Raw genomic sequence first — 15107 nt, 5'->3', positions numbered from 1 at the left:
ATGATTGACACTTACGGGGGAAGCAGTGAGGGATGTGGGAATATGCCAATACCTCTGAAGCAAACATGGCATTTGCCTCTCTCTTCCTTTCCTGTGTGAGATTAAGACAGTACCTAGCAGTGAGATAAATTCCACTCTCACACCTGTTACCAACAGCTGCTGCCAAGGGTCACCAGCAGCAGTACAATAAGATAAAATATTTAATCTTACAAGGGTCAGTTTAAAGCAAGTGACAAATTTCTCTCCCTGCTTTAACAGAGGCACTAAAATAAAAAGGCTTTGTGTTAAATCACTTGAAAGTCTGTTAAAGCTCTGCTCTTACCTGTTCCTGTTCATCTTAAATGTTACTGATTTACAAAATATGACACAAAGCTAAAACCTTCATTAGCAATTATAATAAATGTTCACTCACCACAGGTACGGTATTAAGTATATTAAATAGACTAAATAAGTGATGAGCTCAAACAGGGCACATCCTGCGTTTTCTTCTTAAAACTCTTCAAGTCTAACCTTTCTAGGAAATTTTGCCTTTTGGTCCTCCCCCTAATTTTGCCTTTTTGTCCTCCCCAAATCAGAAGAATTGCAAAATTAACTTATACTGAAAATGAACTTTTCATGAGAGCCAGTAAGCTTCATGCAATGCTGCTTCAGTCTAGCTAGATCAAGTTGTAAATCAATATATTAGTATGCCTTCTTCAGCAATGTGCACAGCATCTGTGCCAAAGATGACGTGACCTTTGGAGACTACAGCCATCAGGGCTGCCACGAAGGATTAGACCTGAAATCCAACAAGACCACCACTCTCATTCTTCATGGTGGCTAGTGTGAGATGCTTCAAGTGACAATGCGGTGAGATCTGGGGTAGTTTGATCCATCCAGTCAGTCTTAGCCTGATCTCTAATATTTAGGAGCTACTTGAAGGACTGAAGAGTAAGGTTTAAACCTTGGAGCATTAGATGCTTCCATACTCTTGTGTACCACACAAAAAACCTTTGCTCTTGTCTCCAGCGCTGGAAGTGGTGCAGTGAAGCCAGAACTGGTGCACACTATGAACAAGCATTCTGGAGCCTGAAAGCACCATTGCAAGACTCCTTTTTAAATCCATGAAGCACTAGGCATCTCTGTGGTACTATATGAATAAAAGTAAGAAGATGGACCTGAATACTCCAGCAAAAATAGAGTAAACAGGATTAAAATAGAGCACTTTTTTTTTTTTTTTGGTAATGTAATTAACAACAACAACAAAATCCTTGCAGAGGTTATCAGTGTTCATCAACAGGAAAAGCTGACTGTTTTTCCTTTCATTAAAGAAAACAAAATTCAAATTGGAGAAAAGGCTTTTTACCAAGGCAAGATTTCTCTCTTCTGGATGCTATTAAATGACACAGGGAAGACTCTAAGAACAGACAGCAGTAAACATAACTCCCTTTTTTCATCATCTCAGTCTCAAACGGTCACTTACAGGAAAAAATAAGCATTCCCACTGCAGGAAGCAGCAGGTTAAATTCTAAGACCTGTTTAGTGCCAGCACAGATGATCGGAATGGTCTTTTTTACAGACCCCATCCAATTTATCATCTTCAAATTTATTGAAATGCACACACTCCCCATTTATATCATTCCCAGCCTTCTGCAAGGCTCATTAAGTTCACAGGTGTTCTGAAGGCGTCTCCTTCAGACAGCACAATCTATAAAATGAATCACTATCTCCATGCTCATTGCAAGCACCCATCCCCGGCTGTTTGCTCTCTGACAGCGAGGAGCCAGACTTGCATGGGAAGGGTATTGCCACCCCACGAGGCCAGGGGACAAGAGAATTGCTCTTGCCCACTTTACTTGCTCTTGCTCAAAGGTCAGGCAAAACATTGTCTGCTTTAATTCATGTCTTCTCTGTTTTATTTTTAGCCTGTGAAACAGTGTAAAGCACACCAGGAGAAATATATTTAATTTATGCTTCAGAAATGCCTTATACTCCAACAGGTATATAGGGGTCCCCTTGAGGATGGATATTTTGTAGTTGTAAGCTACTCCTGGAGAAGAAAAAATAAGTAGATGATTTAAAAAGAGACTTCTCACATAAGGAATAGCTCAAGCATTACTGATAGAAGCTTTGGCATTATTCCTCCTAGAGACTTGTTTTAGTGTTTTACTATCTAAAGCAGCCCCTTGGGACTCCTGCACAGCCTGAGCATGTGGAAGGGCACATTGATAGAGTTTAAAGGGCAAATTCATTGCACCAGCAAGGGCAGCCTCTGGTCCAAACTGTGCTGTAACTCTCAGCTGATGGACCATCAGCTCACCACTTAACATGCCTGAAGACATGCCTCCTGCTCACTCTCACCCTGACCTCCCTCCCCTCGGTTCCCCTATTTCGCTTTCTTGGAGAAACAACCAGTAGGGTCAGCATGCGAGAATTTCTGCCTCAGTAGGTGCCAGCCCAGGTGATTACTGTGGACAAGCTCAAGCCAAAGAATTAAAACGGATGAAGCGATGGGCAGAGTGCCAGAGGTACTCAGATCCAGGAGAGATCCAGGCACACTCGCTGGGAGGGGCACGAAAGCACCTAAGCACTTCAGTGCCATGGCCACTTCATTACTTCTGTGAAACCTTCTGTAAAGACATCTGGGCCTCCCCAATTAAATCATCCTCCAGATCCATCTGGTACTTGGAAGACACCATTTCTAAAGCTGACTTGACTTTAATCAAAGGTTAATCTTACCTGGAAGACTGGAGTTGTGGGTCTTAGCTCCACCCTTCTGGCAGCTGTAACTCACCTCACCCTCCATCAGCCGTCAGTACATAATTGGAGAGTTAAGACTTTTGCCACACTGGATTTCAGTCACTGCTACAGACTGCTTCCCCAGATGCCTCCTTCTCCAGCTATGCAGAAGCAAACACACCTCTCCCCTCCCTAGGGCTGAGGGCCAAAAACAGTCTGCAGGGGAAACTGAGCCTAGCGGGTCTAAGATTCAGAAGGTAAATTCACACTTTCAGAGAGAAATGAGGCTGTCAAGATCTTCTAAGGAGGTTCACCCAGCTGTGGAGCAAGAGGAGCAGTAAGAAACCTGAACTGCAGCTATAGAAGTCCTCTGCCCTGCGGCAGGTGTCCTGCAGGTATTTCCCCAGCTGATTGCCCACCACGCCATTTTCCAAATTTCAGCTTACTTCAGTGAGGGTGCAAGCTGTTTTGGCAAGATGCTCCATGCTTGCGAACCTTCATACGCTCACAGACGAGAGCTGAAACACCTCCCAGAATCTGGGGGAAGGTAGGGAAAAAAGATTCCTATATAGCAAACAATGCCCAACGCCACTGGAAGAATGCCTACAGCTAAGCTTACATCAAACAACCAGTGCTAAGTATTTCTTTCTAGAGACAGAAATGCATCCTGGGGGAAATAAATAAATAAATAAAATTAGAAAATGTTTTAGGCACTTTAAAGGCTCATTAAGCTTGCAGCTTAAGCTCTGAGGATGCCTTGGCTTGAACACTGCAGCAAATATCATGTTGACTCTTACCATTATTGCTCAAGTGTCAGAATAAAGCTTAAAGTGGTTGAAGAGACCGTGTCAGATGTGAAGATCCTGTGAAATCCTGTGGGGATGCCCAAGAGGGGCTCTCCTAGTGATGACCACACTGACACCCACAGTGGAGGCAAGGTAGGAACATCCACATTGCTCCAGCACTCGTGAAATAACACGGCTTGTCACAGCAGCTTGAGCGTGTATCTCTACACTCCAGCCAATGCCATCCAGCAGCAGGGAGACTGCATGCCAGTACTGAAGGGAGGTGTGTTACAGCAGGTGTGTTGTGATTAAAGCCACATCTTCCCTCCCATCTGAGGGAAAGAACAATACTTTCACTGTAGCTAATCCATCACTGGCAGGTTGGTCTTACTCAAGACGTGTTCAGAGCAGTTTTGCTGCTGCCTAGAAACCTTTTAATTTTTTTAAGCGCAGCCACTTAAAGCACCTTTCTTTGAACTGGCATCTCTGGGGCTTGTTTTGGTTTGATTTGCTTTCCATCAGCAACAACCCTTTCTTCTTCAACCACTCCATGACAAGGCACCGCATTTACCCGAACGTTATTGCGGGAAGCTTCCCAAGGCAGCCTGCTTAGGGATCCATTGCCTCAACAAGGGTTTCTATCCCTATTTTAGGTGCCAGACTCCCAGCTGCCACGACAGAAGGCTGCGAGTCTCCTCTGCGTCCTGGCTCATCCGTGCCAGCACATACGGACATGTTGCAGCTCTGGGGACAGCTGATGGGGCACAAGACCCCGATAACCAGGCACCTGGCCTGCTCCCTCCATGCCCTCTGCCAGCCAGGAAGGCAGCATTCATAATCGATCATCCCTCCCCGCATCTTTTTCCCTTGTACAAAAGATCACACGTGCACTGATCTGAAGTTCTGACGTCTTCTGGCAGCCTCGAGTCTGTCATTGGGTCATTTATCGTAAAATATGGCCAAAATAATATTGATAATTGAAGATGGTAGATGGATGGATTTGCTACCTAAGTACTTGCAAAAGAAAAAAGAAAACAAACATTCTGAATTACATGAACATTTGAATCCTAAGGAACAAACAGGTGTGAATATATAATGGAAGTCAATTGGTGAATGTTTCTCTGCAATTGTTGTTAAAGTCTCTGATGCTGAGGCAGACATCCCCAGCAAACAAGCTGCCATGCACTCTTCAGTCACTAGGCTCCATGAAGAGAAGAGGACTGCTGGATGAAACTAGTTGCAAATGCGCTCCCTGAGTATCTCTGTCCTTCACTGCATTAATTTTCCAATGCCATCAGTCATGTGCTCGACTTCAGATGCCTCTCTGAGATTCTTAAAAACTAAATTTCCCCCAAATCCTTAAAACGAAGCTTTGGGAAAACAAAATATCTTTTTAAGGACTCAAGTCAGATATTGAAACCCCAGGCATGTGGAAACACCAAGCCATTTTTAAAACTTCAGCTTCTGTCTTCAAAAATCTGACATACACACTACTGTTTCTAGCAATGGAAAAATGCGAAGAAAACCACAGAATATTATGTAGGAAACATGTTGAAGACTGATAAACCAGATGTGCTGTCACTGGTTTACTGTCTGTCAATCCCTGCATTTGTGGCTGATCATTTGGATAGATTCATCTGCATACAAAAACCGCACTACGTCATCTCATCTGTAAACACTTTTGAAACAATCAGGCAGAACAGTTAACAGGGAGGTATCCCTCACTGCACATCATTGTCTTTCAGGCATTAACAACCAAAATTGAGCGTACGTCAAGTATTCGTATAAAAGAACTAGATTCCTTACAGGCTTAACAAAGAAAACAAAAAAAAAAGCAGAAGAACATTTATCTTAAATTGTTAGGACTACTGCAAAGCATTAGGTTTATGCTACCGTTTCTGAACTCTCCATTCCAGTTTCACCCCGCCTTTTATTTACCTTGAATCCCCAAAGGACTAACATTGCCTCTCAATGCTGGCACATGATGGTACCGGTGTGGCCTTGAACTCCTGTACATCCAGTGGTACCTGCCAATTTCCATTTCTGGTCTGGTGATCACTGCCAATTTTAGGTGGTAAAAAGTCAGTGTCACCAAAGTTTGTAGTTCAGCACTTTCAGTCATTTAACTTTAAAAATAAGAGCCCATAAAAACACGCTGTATTTTCATCACTGAAATAACGTAACTTTACCAAAACAAGGGAGGGGTTGGGGGGAGGGGACAAAGAACAGGGAAATGCTCATACAAATATTAAGAAGTGTTCAACAGCTGAAACTCCAGCTGGGACTTGAATTAAAGACACGGAAAAGGACCCTCTGTTACAGTGGCTGGTCATTCCCCCTCACCCCCCACCCTGTTTCTACCCCTCCTTGTTCATGGCAAGGAATGAAGGAAGACATAGTCATGGCAAACCATGTTATCTGGTTCCTGAAAACTCCAAATCTGACAGAGAGAATGATTAATATCACATGTTGAGACAAGGCAAACACAAGAGCTCATTCTGTTATTTTTTTTACATAAAAAAAAATAAATTGTGGGCTTTGTTTCACATAGGCTCTGCTGATTTCCAAAATTCTGGACCAAATAAGTTAAGAGAGGCTTATTCGAGGGTTGGAGGGAACAGGAGCTGTTATCCTTCTCCCCCTGTTTTTGGGGCCTAGAGGGCATTTGGTAAGGACAGGCACAGCATCGACATTTCCCCCTTGCCTCCCTCACAGCACTGCCGGGCTGTCAGTGCAGGACGACCTGGCTGTTCCTTGTAACGCACTGCAGCCCCCTCGGCCCTGGCGAAATGCAAAGGTAATCACCATCCCTGGCCAAAATAAATACGACTTCACAGCATTTCAGTAAGTGGAGGAAGTGATGGTTACAATGTCAAAAAGCAATGTATTGTGAACTAGGTCCAAGGCAAATTTCTGAGGGGTAGGAGCAGGAATGCCATACGTTTTTGGGCTGTGAGGGCCCTGGTCCTTCTCTCAGGCTGTTTTGTTGCTGGTGCGCTGGTGAGTTTGGCACAGCTACATTTGCATATGTCAGAAGAGAAACGTCCTGGCCTCGAATCCAAATGGTGGATCTAGAGGTTTGCAACAGGAATTTGTCCGCCTCCTACATCAGTGAACGAACTCTGGTGCTAAAAGAGCCTCTTGGGTTGACACAGACGTAGTACTGATGGCTCAGTAAAGGATAATTCGTGGTTTGCTACTTGTCCCCTCTCCAGTACTCACACACAAACCATCAAGCAGGTACCAGGCAGTCTGTCTTTCCCAAGAGGCATTGCTCGACTTTGCATAGCTTATCCTTCCCTCTTAGGAAAGACAAGTGCCACATTTTATGAAGGCAACCAAATTTAGAATGTCTTGAAGCTATCATTCCAAAATGACTGTGCATGCTCAGGAAAACTTCCGTGATGATATCATCTCCTCCTGCTTACACAGGAACAATCCCGCTCATGAGATCACAAAAAAACACCGTAATAATTGAATTTGATACAAACTGGAAAACAACAGCACTGCTTGCTGGTACTGTGTACTGCCTGCCCCCTCCCTTCTCCATCATTTTTTTGAAGCTACTTACTGGACATGAGTAACAGATTCAGATTTTAATAATAATAATAACCAGCTGGCAAAACTTCTGGGAAGAAAAAAAAATTCAATTGCTTTGCAGGAGCATTTAGATCACATCCTTGGCACCACAAAGGTCTTATCTGGCTAGGCCAGAACCCACAATTTGAGATTTCTCTTGTGGCATCTACAAAAACCACTTGCTGAAAGCAGATGATGCTGGCACAGTCACTGCCTACTGTGGGACCAGCATCAAACACTGAAATGTGGAGTTAGCACGCAAACTTAACAGCATCATTTCTGTAAGTGAAAATAATCTTTTTTTTTTTTTTTTAATTAGTCATTTCTGGCTTTGCAAAAACAGGGCTCCTTTCATAGGGTGGTGGTTCAAATTGCATGAAGAATCTCAGTTTTTCCATTGCTCTGCAAAGAGACACTTAGCAGCTGGCCACTTTATGGCCTTCACTGCACGCATGACATGACTCCTGAAGCCAGAGAGTGTCTTCTGGTGACTTCTCTGGGCACCACACAGGACCTTCCATGCTAAATCTCCACCAGGTCAGAAGCCCCATAGGCTTCAGTGGTGTAACAACCACCACACACAGCATAGAAAAAAGGAATTTTAACTCTGTTCCCCAAAAATTCAGATGACGACTGCTTTATATATTTTGTTTTGTTTTGTTTTTTGAGGAACTAACGATACAAGTTGCATTTCTAGGTGTAGGTGACGATGCTCTCTGTGCACAGCCGTGCTCATTAAGGCATCCTGTGCTGGATCCCACGCAGAGCCAGCAGCTACAGGACCGACAGTGTTTGTGTGTCACACAGCAGACACGCTGATGGCGACTGTGGCATTCTACATGCATTTTGGATGAATCATCTCACATGCCTGCAATAAAATTTGCGGTGTCCAATGTCCTCACGCTTGCTGTCTCTAGCATATGGCTTTAGGGGAAACAAACAGTTTGGACTTTCACCTGTGGCAGCCAACGAAGCAGTGTGTGGTCCATGGGAGCAAAGAGGGGGGTTATCACTGGGTCATTTATGATCTGACAGCCTGGTGATATATACTGCACCAGCAGCAGGGCTGGTCGGAAAATGGGGAAAGGCTGGAGAAACAGAATAGGGCTCCCCTCTCCAACCACTCTGCTCCCCTCTCCTGCTGCAGTCTATTGTCCACAGACATCGCCATCTGGGTTTCTTTCCCTGTTACCATATACTGTGGCACATATGTCTAGGTTTTCTGCTTTCATGAGGTCATTCAGGCAAGTATGAGTACAGTCTCTGAGCGTTTTTCAACCCCCTCCTATTTAGAAGCCAAATCCTATTCATTAAAACCTAAATCACTAAGCCTGCCAAATTATTATCCCCAGAATATAGTGTGTCCCAGATTCTCCCTGGACTGGACCTCTTTCTACAGTTATATTCTTCAGGGACTTATACTAAAGCAGTTATTATTTTCTAGGGATCTGAAACACCAATAAACTGTTTGAAACAGGAAAAAATACACAGCATACTAAAAATCTTTAAATGGCTTGATAACTCTGAAAGTATCCCCTAATGCGCTCATGCAGCACACTTGAAAACTTTGGCTAATAACTATAACGTATGTAAAAAAGATGATTTTTTTTCAATTTGCTGTAATGAAAAATGCATCTATTGGTGATGCACCAAAATGTCATAAGTTCACTTCACAAAAAGAACTTCACTAAAAGTGCAATAACGGCATGTTAATTCAGGCCTTTCTCAAGTCACACCTTAGCATCTCTGTTCATACTGCAAACACAGTTGCACAGTTGTGTTTAAGAGAAGTATTTTCTTCATGCTGTTGACTAGCACATACTTACCTAGTTAGAGTTTAATATTGGAAACATTCTTTTGTATTATCATGAATATAATAATCGCAGATCACAGCCATTCCTGTGCACAAGGTTGTCTTGCAGGGAGTATCTTATTAGGCAACAGCCAATTAAAATGAACCACTGACACAGCTGTTCAGGTTGGTTTTCATTATTCCTAAGTATAGCAAATGCAATTTGTACATAGTATGCATCCTTACAAGGAAACTAATTCCAAATATAACAGCTTTCTTCCATGTGTAAATGGTAAATTCACTGTGGCCATCCACAGCTCTGATTGGTTATTTTTGTTTGTTTTTTCTCTTTTTGGCGTGTGTTGGGGGGAATTTTGCAGCTTGGTAATATTCCTCCTAGTTAAATGAAAAGGGGAACTTCTTGTCTCTGTTGATGTGTATCAGGATCTATATCATTCACTGCTGATGCAAAAAGGCATTTCGTTTTTCTTATTTATTCCACCTCAGTAAATCTGCCTGCCCAGTCCTCACGTTTTGATTTAATTTAATGCCTGCAAGATAAGCCCTGTCATTTGTAATAATTTGTAAACCTTCATCTTTAAAATGCATCCAATCTGTCCTGCAGCCCTGTAAAGGATCTGCTAAACATTTTGCTTGAGTGTGCTCATGGTGTTCTCTGATAAGGGCTGCTGATATGCAATGTAAAGCTGACTTGCTTCTTATCTCCATCAACATGGGCGTTGTTCCATTTCCAATTAAAAAACTGGGGCAGCAGCCACTCATCTGGGTGCAGAGGAACAAATGCCTGATAAGCACTGAATCCAACAGCTGGGCAGTATCATTGCCTGAATCAGGCAGGGGACTTGCAAAAAACCTTATTAAAATACAAAGCTGGAATTCACATACAATTCAGCAAACTTTGGAAATGTAACTAAGATCAATCTTTTTCCTTTACCAGACTGTAAATATTCATAAAGCACATTAGCTTGCATAAATTGCCTCAATTATACTGCAATCCAAAATAGCAGGCCTTCCACATTTGCCACAGGGATGGGAAACGCAAACCGGTACCTACGTGGCACCTCTCTCCAGTTGTTACTGTATGAGGTGCTCGAACTCAAAGCAGACTTGGCTGCACAGCCTCAGTGCCTGGGTGGTTTTGTTCCCCTCTGTTCCCCTCCGGAGTACAGGAGTTTACATAGATAGCATGCAATCGTATCCTCATTTCCTCAAAGTATTTGCATTTGGCAGTGCAAAGCACCCTGCATGTGGACCTGAATATCCGATGTGAAGTGCTCAGGATCTTTTCTTGCTCAGTATTAGCAATAACGACCTCTCCTTGGACTTTCCCATTCACTTCTGGAAGGAACAGTTAAAATACTGTGTGACAGCTCTTCCATTGCTCCAAGCTGCCATAGTTGCCTTGCAACCACTGAGCTTAGGGCTTTTCATAAAGGGCAGTTATTGCAGTAAGCTCAGGTGTGATCTAAGAGGAAGAAAGAGGTGTTGCCAGCCTCGCAAGCCTTTCAGACGGGAGATCCAGTCCCCTTTTGAAGAGGTCAGTTGCTGTTTTGCACATCCAAACAAAGCAACAACATTTTCCAGGAAGTTTCTCCACACATAAAGAAAAAGCCCATTTTTCACCACAAGGGCTGCTGGTGAAAAAGCCCTTTTGCAGAAGCCTGCCATTTCCCCAAGGCACCTGATGCCTGCTGAGCCCATCTGAAACCCGGCTGGACTACACAGTCTTAGCATGCTGGAACATCTGCCCCTCAAAAGCCTAGCAAACCCGAATATGCCTCCTCCATCAGCAAGCACTTCATGGCAGTAACTTCTCATGGGGACCTGGGCTATTTTGCTACCGAAACTAAAAGTAGCATTGACTGTTTCAGCTTTCTCCATTTTAATTCGCTGTGAAACATATTTGGAAGTTAACTGAATGGAAATAAAGAGCATAATGTGGGAGACCATGTGTTACTTTCAGAAATTAAGGAACTGTCATGAACAAAGCCCTGAAGTGTTACATAAACATACCTATGTAACATAGCCAAAGTATGAAATTATCACAGAAAAGCCAGGAAACGGTGGTGAAATTAAGATAGGAAATTCCCCGGGCTGCATCCTACGAAAACAACAGATCAACCACCTTGACTTGGTAACAGATTTACTGTTCTACATGTTGTGCTTTCACCCTTGCCAAAATAAAAGGAGAAACTATAAACTCATCCTAAACACTCTCAGCAACACATTTTGTTTTGCACAGCTGCTAACGCATAAAGATAACTTTGGTTTCTATTGTTGTGAGTTCTAACAGTTTAAAAGAAACTCATCAGTCATAAGAAAAGAAATCACTGTAGTTTTTAAAGAATTATCTATGAGCTCCAGGTGGGTTCGTAGCCAAGGTATTTAGGACATTTTGTATATTAATTACTCAAAAACTGCAGCGAGGTGGGTTACTGCCCACATACACTAATGGTTTTCAGAGTTTAATCTCTCATCAGTGGAACTCCTTTTGTGAAATCCCTAAGGGATTATATAGTACTCTGTCTAATCACTTGACAAATTTCATTTACTTGAAACTGAAGCTAGGTTTGAATTATACAAAGTATGTAGGAGGGATCAGATTCAAAGCAGCAAAACAGAATCTGGTACTGGACGGTATCAGATTTATCATTACGTTTGTATCTGAACTGTTTAACAATAAATGAAACGATTTTCTCAGTGAAACCTATTAGTTGTGTGTCAGCTGTATATGCCTATGAGATACTCAAATTGCTTACAAACAGCACACAACATAGCATGAATAGCATGAATCGTTTAAAAAGGCAGTGGAAATTTTACTAATTTTGTATTATTTAGCAAAAAGCTTGTTGCTATGACCTGTACAATAGCCTGCTACACTATAAGGAGAGATTTATTTGGCACAAATTACATGATGCAGAAATAAAATGGTCCTTGGGTGGCTGCATCTACCACCCCCTGAAGTTGAGCCCTCCAGACCAAAAGCATCACCTGTACCGCTGGGATGAGCGGAGCACCTCTCCCATGCACTGCCACCTCCCTGCTGCACAACGGCTACCACCGGCTTGTTTTCTCCATTAAAGAGCAATTCTCGGTGGTTAAACACATCCCGAAACCTAACACTGTGAAACTCATGGCATTATTCTCCATTTCCAGAGAGCAGGCAAGTCTCCACATGAACAAAATCTGCCAGAAGACACCACAGAAAATGAAAAGGAATTCAAAATTAAGAGTAGCAAGCTAGCTACAGGAAGGTTGGGCGATACTGGAGGCTCCTGTATGTTCCTATAGCCGAGGTCTCCCGCACTGCCAAGCCCCGCTACACGGCGGGTCTCGGTGGAAACGCCGGGTTTCGGCTCCGAAAAGGACACGCAAACACACAGCCACACGCTCCCTCCAAACCAAATTCACCAAAGCCTATCAGGGACGCAGCAATGACAAGACTTCTTTTACAGAGAAAAATCATTTCTGGTCCGCTCAGGAAAGGCTGAGAGCAACCATACGCTCAGACAGACGGACAGACCGCCGCTCCATCGCCGCGCTGCCGAGCCAGCAGATGCGCTAAGGGTTTCTTGAGAGCCCTTCTGAAAAGTGACCCAACTGGCCTGAACCTCTCTCAGCGCCCTCAGTGAACGGATTTAAACAGGCTATTGTTCGACCCCCGGGTACCTTTTTTCTCTTGGCTTTGTTCTGCATTTTCCTCCGCTGCAGTTTCCATGGCTGGCTTCATACCATCCACCAAAAATGCCGCCCCCCCGCCCCCCCGGCACAGGCTCTTTCTCCTCGCCTCCTTTCGCGCTCCCTTCCGTCTCCTATTGAGGGCGGCGGTGACGGAGCGCCTCTGTTCTCCCTCCCGTGGATCACAGCCCCTTCCACATCGCCCAGGCTCTTGTCAGCTTCGATTTCGCTCTGCTCACTGGCCCGCCCGGCACCGTGCCAGCCACCGCTCCACCGCACGTCACCGCCGGCCCCGGCTATAAGAGAGCCCCCTGCACCCCCTTCCCCGCTCCCTGGCATAGGGGAACCGCTCCCCTGCGCCGAGCGATGGGGAGGGGAGAGGAGGGTGAGGAAGAAAGGAGCCCCCCCCGGAGGGGAGCGCAGGCCGGGGCACGGCCGCAGGGCTCGCTTTCCCGTGGGACCCTGTCGCCACGCCGCGCATTTTGATTTATCCCGCGCGCCCCCTGCCCCCGCGAGGGATGGGGGGCGAGGGGTCGGTGCCGCTCGTTTGCTCCCCTGGCCGAGCGAGTCCCGCTCACACGAGGCAAAAGCACGTAGGGGAGAGGAGTACGAGCAAGGGCGCCTGTATCTGTAAGGAAAATCTAAATTCTTTCTCTGACTCGTGAGCACAATGGAAAAAAAAAAAAAAAAAAAAAACACAAAAATCACAGCAGGCAGAAAGGAGACAAGCTAAAGTGACCTAAAATGTGTGTGCAATAGTGTAAAGGATGAAATGTTAAAAAAAAAAAAAAACCAACATGGCTTGGGGTTATAAAAGTATGCCTGCCATTCGAGACCTAAAGCTACGCACAGAAATGAGTGCATCGTCGCCGCGAAGGCCGGGTGCGATGGCTGCCCTCCATGCAGCACAGCCCGTGGCATGGCACCAAACTGGCTCTGCACGCAGCAAAACCGGGCTGCAGCCGTGCTGCTCTGCACGGGGCCACCTCAGGTGTTCCCCAGCCTGCTCCGGGGAGCCAACGTGCATAGGGGTGTTACTCAGCCTCCAAATCCCAAGCCGACACATCCAAGGCACCGTACTGAGGCTCATGAGCCTTGCCCACCACTCTGCTCATCTCAGCGGCCCCACGGCGTGCCACGCTGCACAGGGTGGCTGTACCCAAATGTACCCCTCACTGCGTGCAGGGTGATGGAGCAACCAAGGAGCGATGGTCTTTTTGCTATCTGGCAGGTTTCAGCACTGTAGAGCCTCTGCAGCAGATCCTGCAGGCTGCAAAAGCGCCAAGAAGATTCAGCGAATGCTGAAGATGTTAAAACCTACACGCTGCATGTTCCATATAGCGGATTCAACCAAGAGAGTGGGAAGAGGGAAGCAGGCCAAGGATTTGTAGCTGCAATTCAGCCTTTTCTGACTGAAGTTACTACACCCACAATTTAGCTGTGCATTTTTATTTCTATAGATGTCTACTGAAAAGCACAAAAAACCTCAGACCCTTTAGAGAAAGTTCCCTTCTTTTGCAAGAAACCAGTGCACAAATCTCTCCTCCCTCACCAGTGTCACCACAGCAGCAGCTGAGCAGTAATGCCCAAAGCAAAGTAACAAGTGCAGCATGCCCCAACCCCATTGCCAAGAGGTCTTGTGCTCCTCACCCATCCTAAGACTTCACAGCACAGCACCAAAACTTGATGCCAGGCATTTGCCTAAAAAACTTTCTTGGAGTCCAGGAAGAGCCTGTGCTTGAAGCTCACATCTCAGCAGAACATCTTATGAGCAGGATGAGCCTAATTTGTAGAGGAGATGAAGTTTCCACAGGAGCCCATGTGCAAGGCTCTTGCAGGCAGTCAGATCAGCAGCCCCATCAGAAACCTCACCCCAGGTGCAAGGCTTATTTCACCAGCCTGCTATAACACACACATAGCAGTCCATACACACCAAAATCCCTGCCCCAACGAGACCACGTAATGCAAACATGCTCCTTCAAGGAAGCAGCCAAATGGTGAAACCGTAGGTGACATGTTTGCTACATTGTTTTAACCATTACTAAATGTTTTTCAAATTCTGCAGCCAGAAAGGAAAAAGAATTTGGGATAATGATTATGCAAAGTAAATCTTCTATATAGTGTGTTTCTTCCCAGCATTTACCATCAGTAAGATTGAAAATACATTGTGAACACACCCTACTTGCTGAAAGTCACATTGATTTTAGCCATTGGTCAAAACAATTGACTGTTCCTGACACTGAAATTCCTTTCTTGGAACTTCTCATCATTCAGTCTGTGCTTCTGGAAGCTCACAACTGTGACAGGCTATACCTCAGTTTGTTAATGACCTTCACTCACTTTACAAGGTAAAATAATTAAAGGATTGAAACCTCACTTCTGACTACCCAAGGTTACAAAAACCCTGTTCAGAAACTAATCTGTGTTATAGTGTTAATACACTGAAGTAGTATAAATGCACAGAAAATACAACTGTCACCTGGAACTTCCTTTCTTTAAACAGAAAATACATTCATCAGAATCTTTGGTTCTGT

General features: G+C 44.6%; 1 protein-coding gene across 14 annotated transcripts in view; it reads right to left on the bottom strand.

The window, feature by feature from the left end:
• GPM6B (glycoprotein M6B) overlaps positions 1-15107 on the bottom strand; it is a 109722-nt gene that overhangs the window by 18888 nt on the left and 75727 nt on the right. For 4 of the 14 annotated variants that reach the window (XM_083825624.1, XM_083825616.1, XM_083825627.1 and 1 more), the window contains one exon: positions 5442-5561. The exons of 4 other annotated variants lie outside the window; for them this stretch is intronic. In XM_083825624.1, the coding sequence (XP_083681750.1) occupies positions 5442-5561 (120 nt within the window). Of the gene's footprint in view, positions 1-5441; positions 5562-9590; positions 9673-12564; positions 13153-15107 lie in introns of those variants that run through there. 6 more of the 14 variants (XM_083825618.1, XM_083825628.1, XM_083825625.1 and 3 more) reach the window with 5 other exon arrangements.

The sequence above is a fragment of the Anser anser genome (assembly GCF_964211835.1).
Source record: "Anser anser genome assembly, chromosome: 1".
NCBI classification, from domain to species: Eukaryota; Metazoa; Chordata; class Aves; order Anseriformes; family Anatidae; genus Anser; species Anser anser.
Note: the sequence above shows the minus strand (reverse complement) of the source record. Positions and strands in the feature narration are given on the sequence as shown.